The following is a 21,788-nucleotide window of genomic DNA, read 5'->3' on the forward strand; positions in this document are numbered from 1 at the left end:
GTTGCCCACCATCCTGACTTGGAAATATATCGCCATTTCTTTACCAACTACTGGCTTTAAGTTTAGGAACTTCTCCCCAGTAGCGCTGTGGTAATAGAGACGCAAGAGACTGCAGATGCTGGAATCTGGAGCAACACAGAAAGCACTGGAGGAACTCAGCGGGTCGGGCGACATCTGTGGAGGGAAATGGACAGTCAGCGTTTCAGGTTGTGTGTTGCAACACACAAGATGCTGGAGGAACTCCTGGGTACTTTTATATACAATTTATTCATTAAAAAGTGTGCAAATGTTCAGATTTCTAGACTAAAATTCAATAACTTTCTGTGAAGAACATCTCCAGAAGATCGTATAATTTAAAAGATTGTTCTATTTTACTCCAATAAGTCCACAAACATTCTTATTTTTCCTGTTATCTATGTTATATTTAGTAGCAATGACTCAAGTTTCTAAAATGGCTGAACTTAAATGTCTGCTGAGTCCTGCCAGGATCTCACCCACCCTGTTGCTCAAGACCTATAATTCGCTGAGATCTCTGTGCCTCCTTTCCACCATGTCAAGTCCTCACAGAATCCTGGCTGAAAACCTAAAATATTGATTTTAGGCAAGTTAATGTTCCTCTTTAAATATTGGTGAGATGAGATTCAGCAAACACGTTTAAGTGATTTATTGTGACCAAAAGCACAAAGTACTTTCTGAGGACTTACTCTTCCCACACACAAAAAAAATTATTGTTATGTTTGTAAATTTGGGCAAAATAGTATCCCCCTGGAGTCACTTACATTGCTGGCTGTAGGGTTAGCCAGCTGGCCTTTGAGTCAATTTGTAGGTTCAAATCAGAGACTTGAGCACAAAATCTACACTGACATTCCTAGTGTAGTGCCATGGGAACACTGCCGTCTTTTGGCAAGATCTTAAACTGTTTTCTTGAAGGGATATAAAAGATCACAGGTCCTCCATTTCAATAATTCATTACATTTATTATAAATCTCCCAATCAAGACCACAAGAACTGTTTGATGGGTCATTTATTTAATTGCTGAATATGCACAATTTGTGTCACAATTTGGGTGCTTCATTTCCTACCTTTTGTACTATAATTTCACTTCAACAGTGTTTCATCTGCTGCAAGGCATCTTGGTCGTCCAGCGGTCATGAGGGGTGCTATAGGAAGTTGCGTCTGTCATTGTTCCTTTGAAGATTGAATAGCAGCCAAGTCCAATTGGAATATTTACTTTTTTTGTGTAAAGCTGGAATATAAATGCCTTTCTTTTCACTGTTAACAGGGATTCATTAGAAGTTGCTAGCTGTAATTTTTATATATTGCTCTTGTATGACGATGGAAAAATTAGGTGACAGTTTTGGCGGCAGCAGTGCTTATATGAAATAAATCATGCAGAGTGATTATTAACATCAACGTAATGCCCAGTCACAATTCTTCAAGTACGGTACTGTTCAATGTTCTATGTACAGTCTGATGCACAGACTGCAATACAGCACAATGCAGCAGAGTTCCACCTACTGATATGTCTGTGGAACTGCAACATATACAAAAGATTTCAACATTACATTACATGCAATTGGTTGCAATGCACTCTGTCAAGACCAAATTAATATGTAACATTCATTCATCTGTATGGTTGGAAGCAACAGCATTTTAAAAGCTCTTGAGGACATTTTCTTTGGTTAATGTAAACAACATATACACTTTATAAATGAAAACTGGCACATTAATGTCACAGAGTCATAGAGCCCACTGAATCCGCACCGCCAACCACCCAATCCTACGCTGATCCCATTTTATTCTCCCCACATCCCCATTTTACCCTTCACCCACACACGAGGGGCAATTCACAGCGGCTACCTACTAACACGTACATCTTTGAGATGTGGGAGGAAACTGGAGCATCTGGGTGAAACCCATGCAGTCACAGGGAGAATGTGCAGAGTCCACTCTGATGCTAGACGTCAGGATTGAACCCAGGACTCTGGTGCTCTGAGGCAGCAGCTCTGCTAGCTACACCACTGTGTAATTACCAAGTGCAGACGATTGCTGCCTGCTGTCCAGGAAGTGTACAGAATTGGTGAGATACCCAAAAGCAGAATGGAGCAGGTCAGTGCCGTCACAACCTGTTTGTTGGGAGTAAAAGAAAATTAACATTTCAGATTGATGACACTTCATCAGAACTGGGAAACATTATAGTGGTACAACATGCATTAAGTTGCAAAGGAAGGGAGAGGTGCAGAGAGAGGTAACTGTGTACAGTTTTGGTCACCCTGTTGTAGGAAAGACATTATTAAACGGGAAAGAGTGCAGAGAAGATTTACGAGGATGCTGCCAGGATTTGAGGGCCTGAGTTATAGGGAGAGGTTGGCCAGGCTGGGACTTTATTACTTGGAACATAGGAGATTGAGGGGCGACCTTATAGCAGTGTATAAGAGGTGAAAGATTTAAAAGACCCTGAGGGGCAACTTCTTCACACAGAAGGTGGTGGGTATATGGAACGAGCTGCCAGAGGAAGTGGTTGAGGAAGGTGCAATGACAAAATTTAAAAGACATTTGGATAAGTACATGGATGGGAGGGGTTCAACAGGATGTGGGCCAAACATGGGCAAATGGGGCTAGCTTGGTGGGCACCATGGTTGGCATGGATGAGGTGGGCAGAGTGGCCTGTTTCCATGCTGTATGACCCTATAAGATCAATCCTAAGGTCATCAACCTGAAGCATTCACTCTCACCTTCCACGGATGCCGACTGACCTGCTGAGCATTTCCAGCTTTACTTCAGTTTCCAACATTTGCTGTATTTAGCCCATGTACTCAGAGATTGAAATATCGGTACTTGGTGACAGCACCAGTTCACAAGGTTACTTGTGGATGCAGTGAGCACCAGGGTGGGGTGTGGGGTCTGATGGTGAGATTCGGACACTCAGGCTACAGTCAAGGGCAGCTGGTGTTGCCTGCCGCTTCAGCTGACATCTAAAGTGGGTGCAGCAGACCGAACACTCAAAGTTCCGCACTCCTTACTGCATGAGTCTGCTGGGAATTCTTCAGCATACCAGAACAATCAGCCTGCAGACATGACAACCGACTGTGACAATGCGTTGGACACTTCCTTGCTCTAACCCTGTCAGGCTGGGGCTGTGGGTTTAACGTGAAGGGTTCCAGCTGGCTGCACTCATTAGAGCAGGACTGGCCTTTCTGAACCCTCATCACTCACCCACCCCACCCCTCCCTACCTCCCTATATTACTGTCGCTCAACTTGACTGGTAGCCATGGACCACAAGCCATGGACCACAAGCCAAACTGACCCCATTCTAGTCCTCAAGACAATCATTCAGAGGAAAGAGTTATGTGCTCCGCTGCTGATACTGAGATTGTACGGCATACCCAAGAAACGCATCCGAATTTTTTGTGTACATGGGGAGAAATCTCCCTTCCGTGCTTTAAATACACAAAACATAAGATACCAACCATCCGCCAATTCTCATCCAAGGAGTCCCCTGCTCCCAACTTTTGAAACTGTTTGAAGTTTATTCTAACATCCCTTTTGCAGTTTGTTTGCAAGGTCGACTGGCAAGAGCCTCACTTTAACCATTTGTGGAAGGTTGCCCACCTTTAATTGTGTGAGTGAGTAGCTTGATGGCCTTTCTCAGTGTGGGTCAACATGTGGGTGAAACTGAGGTCCCTCACAAACAAAGACAGTGGATTTCCTTCCCCGGAGAACCAGATGGGTTGTTAATGACAATCCAGTGGTATTATGGTCACCATTACTAATCGAAGCATTGCAGTCCAGACTTATTTAACTGGAATTAAGTTCCTCAGCTACATGCTGGGATTCATATTCCCACCTCCTTCATCCAAGTCTGTGGATGTAACGTGACCATAAAACCACCATATTGCCTGAATACTAATTAGAACCCAGTTTGTGTAACTGAGAAAGAAATAGTTCAGTCTCTTCTGTTTGTTCCCCCAACCCCCATCTCATGCCTTTTGAACTGCCTTGCTCAATAGGTTTTCCTGAGTTTTCACTTTGCTTTTCGTCACTTTCTTGATCCAGTTTACAAACTTGGATACTTTGGTGTAAACTCCAGGAGAGTCTTTCCTTCCACAGCCGTATCCCCAGGAGGTAACCCCTAAAATCACCCAACGTCCTCCTGTGCGCTGACACACCAGAGGACCACCACTGTCCCCTTGGCAACTATCAACCCGCTTGTGTTCGGACAGATTGCCTGCACAGATCATCCGGTCCGTAAACTTGTTCCTGTAGCGCATTTGACAGATGGCCTTTGGTAGTAAGGGAACGGCACCTTGAAGTAACGTTCTTGAGTAGGATCGTCCTAAAAATTAGAAAAACAATAAGTTACTGTATTAGTTGACTCCTGAACTGCCAGTATTGGCCATTGTATTTCAATGCGATAGGGCAAGAGTTTCCAATTGCTAAGTTAACATGTGTTCCCAAGGACCCGTCAAGGGAAGCAGTTGAGGCAGGTACGTTAACAACATTTAAAAGCACTTGGACAGGTACATGGGTAAAAATTATTTAGAGGGATGTGGGCAAAACACAGGAGAATGTGACCAGTTTAAATGGACATCAAATGTGTTTGATTGTTAGAGAAACAAAGGAACGCAGATGCTGGAATACAGATGAAAAACACGATGATGCTGGAGGAACTCAGAAGGCCAGGCAGCATCCGTGGAGAAAAGCAGCCAGTCAACGTTTTGGGTCAGGACCCTTCTTCAGGACTTGATTGATTGTTAACTAGCCTCTGAAATGGTCTGGCAAACTGCTCTGGTCAAGGATAACTGGGGAATCTTTCAAAGCTCCAGTACAGATGTGACAGTTGTCCTGGTGCTCTGCAATGTTGAGTGATGTTTTTAGGCAGTTTGGCATCTTCAAGAAAACAGTTCATAGAGCAACGCAGTGAAAGCCCAGTGATCATCTGTGAGCAAGTTCTGCTGACTGGAGTTCAGCGTTGATGATATTAGTTTGCTGCAATAGTATAATGACTGGCTGTCTGGAGGCTCAATAGTTTGGAGGAAGATGTTTCACTTTATGTGGAATGCTTGCTTCTGAGCTGTGTTTGGGTGTAAACTCTAACTATTTGCTTCTTTTTTCCAGGGTTTTATGCTGAAATGGAGATTAAACTTTTCTGCAATATTTCAGTGTCTTGAAATATGAGCTGTTGATCTTCAAGGATAGACGTAGTAATCTCTGTAGCCTGGATTTCCCCTTTACCCTCCCTCACCGGATGCTGTCAGCTCTGGGGCATGTCTGAAACCCACAACAGTGATGTCATTAAACCAATCACATTCAGGCACTCCCACAACTAACAAGAAATAACAAGTTCTAATTTTTAACTAATGTTTTACAGAAAAAAAGGAAACATACATTATATTTAGGGAAAAGCTAAAATAGCACAAAGAAATATAAAAGAATAAAATAAAAGAATCAATTTTTATCAGTTTATGACAGATGAAGTTTTGAAATAATAACTGCAAGAATTAAATGCTATGCACAGAAACTAGTTTTTTTTCAGGGCTAGAGAGGCAGTAGAACAGTAATTCTGTTTGAGTGCAACATCAAAATCTCATTTATACTTCATTTAATAATGTACAACATTTTCAGGGTATTTGACTAGGAGAATGATTTGTAAATATCCAAAGTTCTAGCCAATTCACCAGTAACACCAGAAAAGGACATAATCCTGTGTGGAGGAGCATGGGCAGAATAATAACCACATCCTAGATTCTACTTTTAACTATTCACTGTAGATTCCTGAGGTTCTGTCACATTCCCTCCATTTTAGCAGTGGGGTCTGAAGTCCTCACGTTACTGGAGTCATTGAGTCAGAAACCATTGAAACACACCTTGGTCCCACTGACTCTACCCCAACCATCAAGCACCTGTTTACATTAATCCTACACTCATTCCATGGTCCCATCTGTGCCGCCCCAGATTCTACCATCCACCAACACACTCAGCAATTTACGGTGGCCCATTGACCTACCAACCTGCACATCTTTGCAATGTGGGAGGAATCAGCAGCATCCGTAAGAAACCCACGTAGTCACAGGGAGAATGTACTGACTCCACATGGATGCCACTGGAGATCAGAAATGAACCCAGGTCACTGGAGCTGTGAGGCAGCGGCACTACTAGTTACGTCAAAGGTTGATGATCCCATATCTGGGTGACCAACGTTAGGGACTTAATATGAAAGTGTCCACCAGGTTGCACCATTGCCACAGCAACACAGCAGATGGTGGCGAGTCAAGGACAGGTTACGTCCACCCTGAATTGTTTCAGTGATGACCAACACATTGATACAATCACGAAGAAGGGACGTCAGTGGCTCTACTTAGTTAGGAGTTTGAGGGGATTTGGTCTGTCACCAAAGACTTTTACAAATTTCTATAGGTGTGCGGTGGAGAGCATTCTGCGTGGTTTCATCACTGCCTGGTGTGGAGGCTCCAATGCACATGATCGCAAGAGGCTGCAGAGGGTTGTAGACTCAGCCAGCTCCATCATGGGCACCACCCTCCCCGCCATCGAGGACATCTTCAAGAGGCGGTGACTCAAGAAGGCGGCATCCATCACCAAGGACCTTCATATCTGGGACATTCCTTCTTCTCGTTACTATCATCAGGGAGGAGGTACAGGAGCCTGAAGACCCACACTCAATGATTCAGGAACAGCTTTTTCCCCTCCGCCATCAGATTTTTGAATAGTCCATGAACCTATGAACACTACTACCTCATTATTCCTTTTTTTTGCACTATTTATTTATTTTTTGTAATTTACAGTAATTTTAAATCTTTGCACTGTACTGCCGCCGCAAAACCACAAATTTCACGTCATGTAAGCCCATGATAGTAAATCTGATTCTGATTCAGTGATCATTTACACTTGAACAACATTGCATTAATAGGCCCCCACCAACAAAGCTAGTTCCTCATATCATTCACCATTAACTAAGCCTAGTTACAAGTAACTTGGTAAGCTGTAAATTTTCAGACACAAGGACGCTAATAGGCAACTTATAAAAATTTACAAATATGACCAAGAATCTGACTACAGTGTGCCACTCACACAAGTATAGGAGTGCAGGCTTGAAATCTGTTCTCTGATGTATATGTTAAACATACAGCACTGTAACGTGTCCATGTGAAATCCACTCTGAAATTCAGTCAACAGAACTGGATTCAAAAACCAAGTCAACACATGTTCAATGGTAGGTATGGACTCAGCAGGCCAAAGGATCAGTTCCCTGGTGGATGACTATGATCACTGGTTTACTGCTTTCACAGAATGTGAATTTCTGTCCTCCCCCAATTTCTAGAAGTTATTTCAGCAATTTAAAATCAGGTTGCTCACAGTTGGAGCAGTAGTCAACTTCACTACAACTGCTTATTTTCTGCCATGATCTAATTTTCAGTTATACCTGTGAAACTGAACTCAGCTACAAAACATAAAGCTATTTTTTAATGCTCAGAGAAGAAATAATTATATGGTAAAATCTGACTGCCTTGGACCTTACAAGAGCTTTCATTGGATTTGGGTAGAGACCTGAACCACAGCTTCCTGAATGACAAAGCATCATTTTCCCCACTCTTCCACTGCCATGATGGAAGATTGGGCCGAGGCAGTCAATACAGAAAAACTCTGACAATCTGGTATCCTCGTTCGGAAGTCCTGATGGGTTGGCATCTGGCTCACTTGTTAGTATCGGTCACTGGACAAATTCATTCAGGTCCACTCATCATTTTGTGATCACAAAGCAAATTGTAGAATGTCGTTTATTTTACACCCTATCTTAAATTCTTCATTCAAAAACTCTCTGCGCCCTGTTTCCTGTGGTTCTTCTAAACTCACCAGGGCCATGTCCCACACTCCCTTTAAGATGACCGGTGCCTTGTTTCTATCAGTCTGTTGAAATACCCTGGGTTTTGATTCTCACTCGCTCTGAACTCACCGGGTTCACTGGAAAATTCATTATAGTACTGTGTAAATGAAAGTGAAATAAAGGTATGTTGGAGTATCGATAGGAGTAACTTTATTGGATGGTTTGGCACCAAAGTCCTAAGGGTGTTGGATTATTGGAGATTCGTCCAACAAATTGAGGAGTAACTTCTTTACCCTAGTGCTGTGAATGTGAAACTTGCTAGCACAAGGACTGGCAATTTCATACATGTAATTCAGGGCATGTTGGATAAAAGGTCAGGGAGAGAGAAATGAGAGTGTTAATGAGTGAGCTGATGAGGGGTGGGAGGTGGCATGCATGCAAGTCTACACCATGAACCAGGTGGGCCAAATGGCCTGTCTCTGTGCTGTACATTCCATGTAGCTCAAAGAACAATTGTAGGGGTCAGAAACCACTTACCTGTATCTCCCCAGCCAGTGATATAACAGGATTGCCTGTTTATCCTGATCTTCTCCTTCCTGCCTGGTAAGCAGATTGGCGATGTGTACTGATTAAATGTCACACAGTGTCCTTCCCTGCCCTTCATTCTGACCAGTGCAATATCGTTATCGCTGCTGTTTGCCTTGTAGTTTCTGTGCATGACGATCCTGTCCACTGGAATCTCCCGCTCATACTCATCCTCCACGGCTGTGTGGTAATCACCAACCCGAATAAAATAATGACGAGTGTCGTTACCGAACCTGTGAAAGGTGACCAAACAGTTTGGCTCTTTCACCTATAAAATATCCCAAGGCATGTCAATGGAATAACATCAGACAAATTTGATACAAACCTTATAAAACTGGAATAGAACTGCTTAAGAAGAGGGAGGCAGAGAAATTTGGAAGCGGCAACAAACAATCTGCTGCAGGAACTCAGCGGGTCGAGCAGCTTCTGGGGGGGGAGAAGGAATCGTCAATGCTTCTTGTCAAAACCTTGTGTCAGGTTTCGACCCAAAATGTTGAGAATTCCTTCCCCCACTCTTCCCCCACAGATGCTGCTCGACCCGCTGAGTTCCTCCAGCAGATTGTTTGTTGCTCCAGATTCCAGTACCTGCAGTCTCCTGTGTCTCCAGGTTTGGAAGGGGATTCTCAAGATGACTGCCTGTAAAATCACTCAATCCTACACAAGGGTTTTTGAAGGCAGTTTGCTTGTTCTAGGAGACTGTCCAGAAGCAAAATACTGCATATGTTGGATATCTGATACAAAAACAAAAAACATTGGAGATGCTCTGAGGGTTAGGACACTTTTGGGCAAGGTCAGAGAAACAGGGCTAAATATCTCAACTGTCAACTGATTGAAGATCATTGATTCTGAAATATTAACTCAGTTTCTCTCCCCACAGATGCTGCCAAAACTGCTGAGTATTTCCAGCAATTTCTGTTTTATTTTAGGTCACTGAACAATTCCCTGAACTTTTTCAGCTATGTGAAGTATTGTTTTTGCAAGTTAGTGGTAATGTACATGAACCTGCAGTAAAACACAGCCTCTGTCAGAAACGTGTGACTACATGCTCTCAAGCCTCCAATAATGTGCCACAGAGTTATACAGTACAGAAACATACCCTTCAGCCCATCGAGTCCATGCCAACCATCAAGCACACAATTACACTGATCCCATTTTATTCTCCCCATATTCTCATCAACTATCCCCAGAATCTACCACTCACCTACACACTAGGGGGATTAACAGTGGCTAATTATCCTATCAGTCCACACATCTTCGAGTTGTGGGAGAAGTGCAGAGCACACAGGGAAGCCCATGCGGTCACCGGGAGAACATACAAACTCCACACAGACAGCACTGGAGGTCAGGATTGAACCCAGGTCTCTGGAGCTATGAGGCAGCAGCTATACTATCTGTGCTACTGTGTCCACTAGCATATTACCTGCTTCCTACATTTCATGCTTTGGTGCACAATGATGACCTGAATCTCTACTGTGCACACCATTATCTATTCCTCCATCTTCAAATGGACCTCCCACTGGCTCAGTGTTCTACTCCTTGCCTCTGCTGGTGGATGAATCCAAGGAAAGGGGACAGAACAGAATTGGAGCCAGGTAGTCCTGGAGGGAATTTGGGAAAGGCTTCATCATGTAAAGGTGGAGGGGTGGAACTCTCTCCCATCACTTTAAATTGGAGATTGACAGATTTGACATGCCCAGGGGATGATAAAGGATATGATCCAGAGCTTAGAGTCACAGAGTAATAGAGCATGGAAACAGGCCCTTCGGCCCTACTTGTCCATGCCAACCAAGTTGTCTACCTCAGCTAGTCCCATTTGTCTGCGTTTGGCCCATATCACTCTAAACCTTTCCTGTCCATGTACCTGTCTAAACGTCTTTTAAGCATTAAAAGCAGGGGTAATAGTGAGAACATGGAGCTGTCTGGATCTAAGTGGAAGGTGGAATAGGCTTAAAGAGCTCAACGTTCACCTTCTGCTTCTAGGTCTCTGTCAGGCTCTGGATGATTCAGTTTAGGGCTGTGGATATATTGGCAAGATCAACATGGATAGGAAAGGTTTAGAGCGATGGGCAAGTGGGACTAGCTTAGATGGGTATCTTGGTCAGCATGGACGAGTTGGGCTGAAGGGTCTTTTCTGTGCTGCATTACTCTATAACCCTATGACCAACATTTATTGCCTATGCCTAAATGCCCTCGAGAGGAGTGTGGTGAGCCACCTTCTTGACAACTGTGAGAGTAGTTAAGAGTCAACCATATACAAGGCAGATTTCCTTCCCTAAATGTTAATAATGAACAAGATGGTGTTAGATACAAATCCAATAGTTTCAAGGTCAATGTTATCAAGACTAACTTTTTAAATTTCAAATGTATTTATCTAGCTAAATTTAAGTTCCACACCGCCTCGGTGAGATTGGAACTTAGTCCTGGTCACTGGATGACGAGACTGGTGACATATCACACGGAAAACCCAGTGTGATTGTTTCCGACCTTCTCTCTCTATGTTTGTTCCCTGCCCATCCAGTGTACAGCACTGAGTGAGAAATACCAGGATCTATTCCCACAGGAACACAGGTAAAGGCACAGGTTTGTCTGCAATCAGGCAAGGGAAGCAGCCTTAGGACGTGAGGACTGATTTAGTTGTAAACTCCCTGCCTCTAATCAGACACACGGGATGTTTCCAGACTCATTCACAGCATTATATTGATATAATACTGTATATTTTAAAATAATATTTTATTTATATATTTTACATATTGATATGTTATATTTTTTAATGTATTATAATAATATAATAAGGGTATATAACAGAGAGAGAGCCAGCAGTTATTTAGCATCTATTATATTCTCAAGCACTTTATATCCAACAAATCATTTTTTGAGGTAAAGCCTTTGGTGCACAACAGGATCCCACAAGCAAAGGTGATAATCATAGAGTCATACATCACAGGACAGGCCCTTCAGCCCACTGAGTCCATGCCGACCACCAAGCACTCATTTACACTAATCCCATTTTGTATTCTCCCCACAGTCCCATCAACTCCCCCCAGATTCTACCTCTCACCTGTACACGTTTACAGCGGCTAAATAACCTTTCAATCTGCTTGTCTCTGGGATGGGGGAGGAAACCGGAGCACCCGGAGAAAACCCACACGGTCACAGGGAGAACGTGCAAACTCCACACAGACAACAGCGGAGGTCAGGATTGAACCTGGGTCTCTTGAGCTGCAAGGCAATGTCTCTACCAGCTGAGCCACTGTGCCACACTCTGTGAGGACCAACTAAATTTGTTCCAATGATTAAGTGAAGGATAACTGTTGGCCAGGGTTGGGAACTATGTCCCCATCTGTTTCTCAAAAACAGAGCCACAGGATCCTTCCTGTCCACCTGCTAGAGAAGATAGGAACTCACTTTATTGTTTCTGCTGACATACAGCACACCTAACAATACAGCAATCCCTTGGTACTGTACTGAATTGCCAGCCCAGAATTTGTGCTCAACTCTCAATCATGTAACTTGAATCCAGGATCGTCTGACCCAGAGGCAAGAACACTACTCAGTCAAATACCACTGAACCAACAGCACAATTAAGCAAGCACCACATAGTTCTTTCACCACTTTGAAATCTGCAGCAAAAGCAATCCATTCTCTGCGAAAAAAAAACCGCTGGAGGAACTCAGCGGGTCACGCAGCATCTGTGGGGGCAGAGGGATAGTCAACGATTTGGGTCGAGACCCTGCCTTTTTGCTCCAGATTCCAGCATCTGCAGTTTCTCGTGTCTCCATTCTCTGCCAAGCTGGGGGAGGATACAAGTTCTGTTTACGTGCAAAACCAAAAGTAAATTTTACACATGCGACTACAACTTAAGGCATTGAAAAAAGACCAAAACTTCTTTTTGAATGAAAATAAAGGATTGCCTCCCCTCTTACGAACCTCTTGAAGCAGTGAGCTGCTGTCAGGACCCAGCAATTGCTGATCAAAGTGGCTCCGCACAGTAACCGGCTCCCTCGGATGAACGTCTTGAGTCTCAGTGAAGCCTGCCATGGCCATCCACCCCTGGAGAAAGATTCCACAAACATCTTCACTGCTAAACTTTTAATGTTGCATACAGGTAACTTGAAAAGGAATCGATCCAAGAGATGTTGCACAGAGCAATCTTCTCCTTTATAATGGGTGCCTATCTTTAGATATGTGGACAGCACTGAGCTAGACTTTGATAAACCACTGGTTGGGCCACAGCTGGTGAGTTGTATCCATGTAAGAATGAGCATGTTAGATGCTGGTTCTTCTCTAGGTCTTTTTTCCCTGGAGCGGAGGAGGTTGGGGGGGGGGGGGTTGGTGGTGGGGACATGATTGAGGTACATAAAATAATGAGGGGTATAGATAAGGTAGACAGCAGGATCTTTTCCCCGTGTCTGCATGCATTTCCTCCGGGTGCTCTGGTTTCCTCCCACATTCCAAAGACATAGGGGTTAGGAAGTTGTGGGCATGCTATGTTGGCGCCAGAAGTGTGGCGACACTTGCGGGCTGCCCCCAGAACACTCTACGCAGAAAGATGCATTTCACTGTGTGTTTCGATGTACATGGGACTAATAAAGAAAATCTTATATCCTTTCCCCATATCAGAGGTAGATAAGGGTTTAGGGTAAGCAGAAGAGATTTAGAGGGGACCTGAGGGGAGCCTTCTTCACCCAGAGAGAGTGGTGAGTACCCGGAAGGCACTGCCTGAGACAGTGGTTGAGGCTGGGTGCTGACAGCATTTAAAAAGTATCTAGATGAACACCTGAATAGGTTAGGCATAGAGAGCTATGGACCAAGTGCTTGGTGATGGAATTAATACAGAGAGGTGCCCATTGGTCAGCATGGACAAGTCAGGCCGAGTGTCCTGTTTCTATGCTGTATGATGCCATGATTCTATGACTAGTCAGGGCAACTAGGGGACTGCGTGGAGTTCTGGTCACCATCCACAGGAGGGATGCGGTGGAACCAAGAGCAGCAGAGGAGTCAAGAACAGAAGGAAGTAGGAGCAGGAGTAGGCCACTCGGCCCCTCTGGCCTGCACTGTCATTCACTTTGATCATGGCTGTTCTACCCCAGGCGTCACCTCTGCTGTGCCAATTCGCCATAGCCCTCAATCCCCCAATCTTTTCAAAGACTTATCTACCTTCACTTTAGATACTAATGATTCAGTGCCTGTAACTCTCTGGGGCACAGAGTTCCAGAGATTCACCACCCTCTGTGAGAAGAAATTTTTATGCACCTTAGTTGTAAGTGACCAGCCCTTTATCTCGTAACTGTGTTCCCTTGTTCGAGGCTCTCCCTCGAGTGAAAACATCTCCACACCTCCCCTGTCGTACCTCCTCAGGACCTTCTGTGTTTCAGAGGCCTCATCTGGAGGACTCTAGTTCTGAGGAGGGACTGTCAAGGCTGGAGTTGTTTTCTTTATGACTGATTTATTTGAGGTGTACGAAATTATGAGAGGCCTACACAGGGTAAAACAATGACAGGAGGCATCAATTGTTAATTGAAGGAAGGATTAGATGGGAGTTGAGGAAAATTATTTCACTCAGCTGAGGAACTCATCACTTGGACAGGTGTTGGAGGCAGAAACACTTCAAAATTACCTGGAGGAGTTCTTGAATCCTTGGCCCAAGGCATGGGATGTGGGATTACCCCAAGGCCCATGGACACTGCAGGCCAAACTACGTCTTTTCGTGCCATAAGTCCCCAGAATTCTGTGACGCTGCACTTTATAAGGGGTGTAAGGGCCTTGTTGAGGATGCATGGGAGACTTAGCAGAATGGTATCTGAATGAGATTTATTATGTCATGAAATGTGTTGTTTTGTGGCAGCAGTACAGTGCAAGACATAAAAATTACTATAAGTTACTAAAATAAATAAATAGTGCAAAAGAGGAATAACGAGGTAGTGTTCATGGACCATTCAGAAATCTGATGGCGGAGGGGAAGAAGCTGTTCCTGAAACATTGAGTGTGGGTCTTCAGGCTCCTGTACCTCCTCCCCGATGGTAGCAATGTGAAGAGGGCCTGTCCCACAAGAATAAAGGACAAGTACAGGCTGTTCTCCTTAGAGTGGATTAAGGATATTAACAGAATTACCCAAAGTTGTATGGGGTTATGTGGAGTATATCAAAAAACAGATTAACCTATGCAGATTTACCTTGTCACATTCAGCATCAGAATATTTACACAGCGACTCAGCTAGACCTTACTTGCTGGAACCAGCTACTCCGTGAGGAAAGGGAGCAGGTACTGACAATTACAGCAGCTGGTGTTTTATTCAACATCTGGTGTTCCAATGAACAACTTCTGTGTGTTTAAACAGATGGGATCCACTTGCATCAGGAGACACTGTACACTTATTAAAATTCATGTCGTGTACACTGCAGGTTCCAACTTCCGTATCCAGTACAATCTCAAGGAAAATTTGTATCAAATGAGAACGATAGAAATTCATTCCCAGAACGAGGCCAAGAAACAAACTACTGCAGGAACTCAGAGGTCAGGCAGCATCTGTGGAGGGAAATGGACAGTCGACATTTTGGGTTGAGACCCTTCATCTGGACTGAAAGATGGAGGGGAGACGGCCATACTGTACGTTGTAGCCAGTATGGCTCTCTCTCCCCTCTACTCTTTGTTTGTTTTTTGGCTCCAGATTCCAACATCTGCAGTCTCATTTAGTCACCAGGAGGAGGACACTTGGACAGTGGTGTTCACGCTGGCCTAAACGGATCTTGGGATAATCCCATGTCCCATCTTTTGCTCCATGGATCCAGGTACTGTTTAAATATCCTGAGCGTTTCTGCCTCCGACACAGGCGGTGAGTTCCAGACCCCACCAGTCGAGTGAAACACGTTTCCTCATCTCTCTAATCCTTCTGCCAATTAACTGAAACTTTCTTGCCCCAGTTATTCTCCTCACCACTCAGCAGAATCGGTCATTCCATTTCACTCTGTCTAGGTCGCACATAATTTTATACTCCTCAATTAAATCAACTTTTTGACCATTTAAACCACTTTCATTGTATGTGTAACACAATTAGTCCTGGATTTGGTTTTCACTGTGTGGTTATATGCAACTGTCCACTGTAAACACATCCTTACATCTGTAAGGCAGTAAGTGGAAACTCATTATTCTTCTCGGATATTTTTCACAGGTATGCACAAGTTCAGGCACACCACACATAATGAATATCCACTCATATGCATCAGCCACAAAGACAGCTTCCAGATAATACTAAGTATCTTCAATCCATTGGCGTTGAGAGACCAGCATTCAAGGTTCATGACCTTGTGTATCAGAGGTATTACAAGTCAATTACACACTCATGAATGTGCACACAATTTCCCTAGGTCCCAATTGAACATAATGTGAAGGCTTGTAATGAACCATGGTGAAGATGTTTTAGCAAACAGGCAAGGAAATGTACAGCTATCCAGCAGTACACAACCACTGCCCAGCTAACCTCAGGACAACATAAAGTCATCTTTCTCTGCCTAGTCCCTAGTTTCCATCACCTCTGATTTATCTTTAGATAGGAACATAATCTGATGAGAACTAGGATCATAACTGTTCTGGGCCATCACTGATTGAAACTGACACATACAGTGGTGAGCAGAAAAAGAATCTATGAAGGGGATCCTGAGTAGGAGCAGAAAGAATATAAAGGAAACCAGAGGAGCAGTCCATTTATTACTCCAATAAAAGGAACGTCAGCACAAAGTGCCATCCATTCCATTGAGCATCTTCTTACAGTCCAATGTCAGTTGTGAGCTCTCTCTGTCCCTCATGTACAATATCTTTGTAACCTCTTCCTAATTCATGGAAAACCCATCCAACAAGAGCTCTATAACCCCTTTTTCCTCAGAGATTGATCCCATTAATTTTTCTGGTGAGCAACTGACCTATATGACCAACAAAATGGTGGTCTGGTGGGAAATGGAATTTACCAAAGGCAAGTACTCAATGTTGCCTCCAATCTCAGCTCCAGTTAGGTCACATTTTCTACTCCAGGGAGAGCAAAGTGTGTGAGACACCATTCCCAGTTCCTACCTGAGAGACTTATTCCCACCAATGATCCGCTTTTTACGACGATTCATTAAACGTAGGCCGCACACTGAATGCAAAGAACCTAGAGACCACACAAGAATAGACGGATTAGCAATTAGGGTGGGAACAGAATACAGTTCTTCAGCGCTGATTAGAACACAAGTTGGTGGATCCAGAGCAACACACAAGATGCTGGAGGAATTCAGCGAGTCAGGCAGCATCTGTGAAGGGGAACGGACAGTGAAGACCCTTCATCTGGTTCAGGAGTGGTTGAAGTGAGAATGGCAGAGAGAAGACATCTGTGGACCTCAGGCCATCAACAAACAGAATTTTGAGTTTTCAGTGAAGTCACCCAAAGATGGTTGTGATGGGATGGTGGGGGGTCAGGGGGGGGGTGGTGGTTGAATTGTAGAGACAGAAACGAGACAAACCAAGATTATGCATCTGGTATCTAGGTTCAAACTCTTCATAAACACGCACTACATGCACTGAGAGTGTGTCCCACTTGTCACCAGACGGCCATCACCACTCACCACTACTGTCAAACTCCTCCAGTAGATCCTCCTGGTAATCGCAGATGACACCTGCATCCTCACTGTGCCAACAGTTATGGACGCCCAACCCTGGTGTGCCACATTCATCCAGCGAGCGCTCGTGGCCTGTACACTTCACGTTGTCCAGGTGAATGGGTCCATGCCCCTCCCCAAAGTACGCCATAGTTCTCGCTTTGGACTGGCCACTGGAAGAGGAGGAGCCTTCAGTCATCAGTCAGCAGAGCATAGAAAGAGGCCCTTCGGCCCACCAAGTCTGCACTGAACATCAACCACCCATTTACACTAATCCCACTTAATTCTCCCCACATTCTCATCAACTCCCCCAGATTCTACTACTTGCCTGTACATTAAGCGTAATATACAAAGGTCAATTAACTAACTAGCATGTGGGAGGAGACCAGAACACCCAGGAGAAACTCATGCAGTCACAGGGAGAACATACAAACTCCACTCAGTTGGCACCAGCGCTCAGGACTTAACCTGGGTGGTTGCAGTTGAGAAGCAGCAGTTACATTGACTGCACCACTGAGCTGCATTGACACGGGGGGATGATGTCCTAACTGGATCATTAACAGTGAACATTAACATTAATAGTTTGGAAGGACTGAGTTGTGCAGAAAATCTTCCTTAAAAGTGAGCACATTGTGATTGGAAGAGATTTTACCTGTAACTGGAAAATCTTCTGATGGTGAGGATTGGGAAAAACAAGGTCTAACCTGAAATTAGAGCTTGCCATCAGGATCTAGAGAAACAAAGGGCTGCAGATGCTGGAATCTAGTTAAAAAACACTGTGATGCCGGAAGAACTCAGCAGGTCAGGCAGCATCCGTGGAGAAAAGCAGGCAGTCAACATTTCGGGTCAGGACCCTTCTTCAGGACACTGCCTGTCCTGCTGAGTTCCTCCAGCATCATGGTGTTTTTCATCTAGATTCCAGCATCTGCAGTCCTTTGTTTCTCTAACACTGCAGGTTGGATTACATCAGATGATCTACTAAAGAAAGTTGCAGAGACAGTACGGAGTGCTACCTTGGAGACATTTGTGAACAGATAGAAAGCTTTTAAAGATATTGCTTTAGGGGTAGGACTAGTTAGCAGGGAAAAAAAGGTGACTGGTGTGTGGGACAGTGTGGATAAGGATACGATGGACAGGTTTTGGACAGCTGGTGAGTTATGTAGGATCGAGCACATAGGTGATAAGAACATAAGAACGGGTAGGAGTAGATCTTTCAGGCCTTCAGACCTTCTCTGCCATATAATTAAATAACAGAGAGTTGTAGAGTCATTGAACAGATGAAATCTCATCTCCATCTTCCTACGCTAGTCATCCAAAAATTTACCAATCTTTATCTTGAAGATAACTCAACCACTGAGCACCCACAGCCCTCTAGGGTAACCAATTCCAAAGATTCACGACCCTATGAGTGAAAAGAGTTTTCATCGGCTTAGTTTCAAATTGCTGGTGCCCAATTCTGAAAGTGAGTCCTTCAGATCTGAACTTCAGAGAAACACCCTCCCAGCATTGACCTCTCAAGCTCTTTAAAAACTTTTAACTTTCATTGAGATTATACACCATTGTTCTAATTGCGAGCGATAAAAACTCCAGTCTTCCCAATTTCCACACTCAGGAAAATCCCTCTTCTTAGGAATCTATTTCATTATTTGCACTTATTTCTCAGGAACCTATAAGCAAGGAGACCAAAACAGTACTCTATACTCCACAGCCATTCCTTTATAATAAACTAAGATTTCTTTTCACTTATGTTTAATCCCTTTGTAATAAATCTACCATTTATGTTGCTTATGACTTTTACCTTCATCTTAAACAAGTGACTTTCCTACAAGGACACTGGGGCCTTTGATTAACAACACTTCCTGATCTCTCAATTTCTAAAAAAACTCTGCTTTTCCATCCTGAATGGGTAAATTATTTCTTCACGTGTGAGTCAGAGAGTCATAAGAGTTACACAGCACAGAAACAGGCCCTTCAGCCCAACTCATCCATACTAACCAAGATGTCTATCCGAGCTAGTCCAATTTCCCTCTGTTTGGTCCATATCCCTCTAAACCTTCCCTATCCATGTACATGTCTAAATGTATTTTAAATGTTGTAATTGTATCCACCTCTACCCCTTCCCCTGCAGCTCGTTCCATACACCCACCACCCTCATTGTGAAAGTTTTCCCTCAGGTCCCTTTTAAATCTTTCCCCTCTCACCTTCAACTGATGTCCTCTGGTTTTAGACGCCCCCACCCTGAGAAAAAGACTGTGAGCATCCACCTTATATACGCCCCACATGACTTCATTGTATTTTTCATTTGCCATCAGGGTCGCTGCCACACAGAACTAACGTAGGCAGATAAAGATACCGATTGGCCATAGACTATGACAGAATAGGTTCAAAGGACAGGATAGCCCACATGTCTTCTTCTTTAGATATCACAGGCTACTTTAGATATAGTACCAACTCGAGAGGAGATGAGGCTTGTTTTGACTGAAAAGTGGAGAATGAGGGGTGATATAATCAAAAAGCAGGATGTGCCAGGGATGTTGTCAATGAGAGTGTCCTTGTGATGCATGGAGTCTTTTGAATGACTGTTTGAAAAGAAATCCTGGACAACTGTGCACTTAGGTTGTCTTCCAGCCACAGTGGTCATTCAGGAGAATCGTTAAGGAATTTTCCAGAAAGGGATGCTTCCATCATTGAAAACCAGGGAACAGAGATGTTGAATTAATGGAAGATGTCTGAGATAAAGAACAGGAAAAGAGAAACTGTATTTCACAAAGAGGGCCCTGGGGATCAGTTAGGGATTGAAGTGGAATCTAGGTTAATATTTAAAACTAGGATTGATAGGAGATTGACGTAAAGAGGAATAAAGAGATGCGGAGACAAGAAAGAAAGGAAAAGAAAGTGAGAGAGAGAGAGAATGGAGGGAGAAAGTAAAAATAAATAAAGAGGGAAAATAAGAGAGCAAGAAGGAAAAAAATGTCAGAGAGAGAGAGAGAGATAAGGAGAGAGAGAGACTGAGGAGAGGGATTGGGTGTATGTCAATAGGCAGAGGAACAAACTTTTGCTTGTGTTTCTTCTATACAAGGGCACACTTGCTCACACAGAGGATAAACACAAGATGGTTCGCTCACGCACCTATTTCCGTGTAGAACAATTTCTCTGTAAGTCTAGGAAGATTTACTTCCCCGCTTGGCATTAATTTAAAACAAGCTTTGCCATTTGGCCCCCAACGGGAAGCAGAGGAAACCTCTGTCCGTGGTTTTATAGGAAGTAGCCTGCCAGCTCAGCAGCGTGACTGGTGCCACACTTCCCACTTGGTCCATCATGGGGATGAGATGCTGGGGCAGGTTTTACGGGTGCAGTCTCACTCAACAGGAGCACTGACCAGAGAGTCAGCTGGACAATTCAGCAGTCACAATGTTCATTTTTATTGTGGGCAACTCAGCGGTCTGGCCAATCAGTTCTGTGACCTGTCAGATTCCCTGACCCACTCTCCTCACTGAGAGGATGTGACGTTGGGTGCAACCTTGCAAAAGTTGCCCAGTTAGAAATTTAACGTAACTGAATTGCATACCTTTGAGTCCATTCACTTTAAAGTGGCCCAGGAAATTTCTGGGGGAAAGATCAGTGAGTTTAATGTGCAAGTTGGCCTTAATGCATAAAGAAATTCACTTGACCAGCAGCCTTACAAAAGCTAGGGCTGGTCATCAACGTTCTTAAAAGGTTCAAGGAATGGCTGGATCTGCAGCAGGAACAGTCTCTCCCCTACAGAAAACAAATAGTCACCAGAAGCTTTGAAAGTGAAAAAGTTGTTTTGTTTCTTTTTGTTTTCATTTTTCCGCTCTGTGGTCTAATTCTTTCTCTTCCTTGATTTCACTTAGAAAACAAAATCATAGATCATACAACACGGAAACAGACCCTTCGTCCCACTGAGTCCATGCCGACTATCAATCACCCATTTACACTATTCCTACATCAATCCCATATATTCTCCCCACATTCCCATCAACTTTCCCAGATTGTACCACTCAGCCACACATTAGGAACAATTTACAGTGGTCAATTAACCTACACAGACAGTAGCCAAGACTAGGATTTAACCTGGGTCGCTGGAGCTGTGAGGCAGTGGCTCTGCTAGCTGTGCCACTGTGCTGCCCTAATCTCTACCTAATTTAATTCGAATTCACCCTTCTTCCTTCTCCATCAGTTTATTCTTCAGGCGAGGAGTTACCTCACCAGCACTGACATCCACACTGACATCAGCAATTGACAATTAATACCCTTTGAGCATAAAAGAATAAAATATAATTGCACCATTTTAAAAGACACTCGTTGCAGTAACTTCTGGGTCAAATTCTTGGCAGCAAAACACAGTTCTAATAAATTACTTTGTATTTCTGAATGCTGCCACTGTGCTCTGCGTTTACTTTTGATTCCTATTCCGAAAGCTGATCACATTTTAAGACGAGGGAGGTCTCCCTGACTCACCTGTAACCCAACTGCCTGCAGACAACTCTTGCGGCTCTGTCAGTCCAGCCGTCATCGCAGACACTTCCCCACACTCCGCCGAGATACACCTCCACTCGCCCTTCCTTGCTGTTCTCTCCATCCACCAGCCTGATAACTGGCCCTGTGAACACAGCAGAACCAGCCACGGTCAGAGGGGCCAAAACATGTGCAGAAACCTGAAGCCAAAAAACCCTACATGTTGGAAATCTGAAACAAAAAAAAAATGCCA

General features: G+C 43.9%; 1 protein-coding gene across 5 annotated transcripts in view; it reads right to left on the reverse strand.

Moving 5' to 3' along the window:
• Positions 1–1,011: 1,011 nt before the first annotated feature.
• si:ch211-51a6.2 (neurotrypsin) overlaps positions 1,012–21,788 on the reverse strand; it is a 54,724-nt gene continuing 33,947 nt past the window's right edge. For all 5 annotated transcript variants that reach the window (XM_052041658.1, XM_052041657.1, XM_052041659.1 and 2 more), the window contains 6 exons: positions 21,539–21,680; positions 17,024–17,229; positions 16,494–16,572; positions 12,357–12,479; positions 8,382–8,662; positions 1,012–4,337 (listed from right to left, as the gene is read on the reverse strand). In XM_052041658.1, coding sequence (XP_051897618.1) covers positions 3,982–4,337; positions 8,382–8,662; positions 12,357–12,479; positions 16,494–16,572; positions 17,024–17,229; positions 21,539–21,680 — 1,187 coding nt within the window. In that variant the 3' untranslated portion in view covers positions 1,012–3,981. The remainder of the gene's footprint in view (positions 4,338–8,381; positions 8,663–12,356; positions 12,480–16,493; positions 16,573–17,023; positions 17,230–21,538; positions 21,681–21,788) is intronic.

The sequence above is a fragment of the Pristis pectinata genome, chromosome 30 (assembly GCF_009764475.1).
Source record: "Pristis pectinata isolate sPriPec2 chromosome 30, sPriPec2.1.pri, whole genome shotgun sequence".
Lineage (NCBI taxonomy): Eukaryota > Metazoa > Chordata > Chondrichthyes > Rhinopristiformes > Pristidae > Pristis > Pristis pectinata.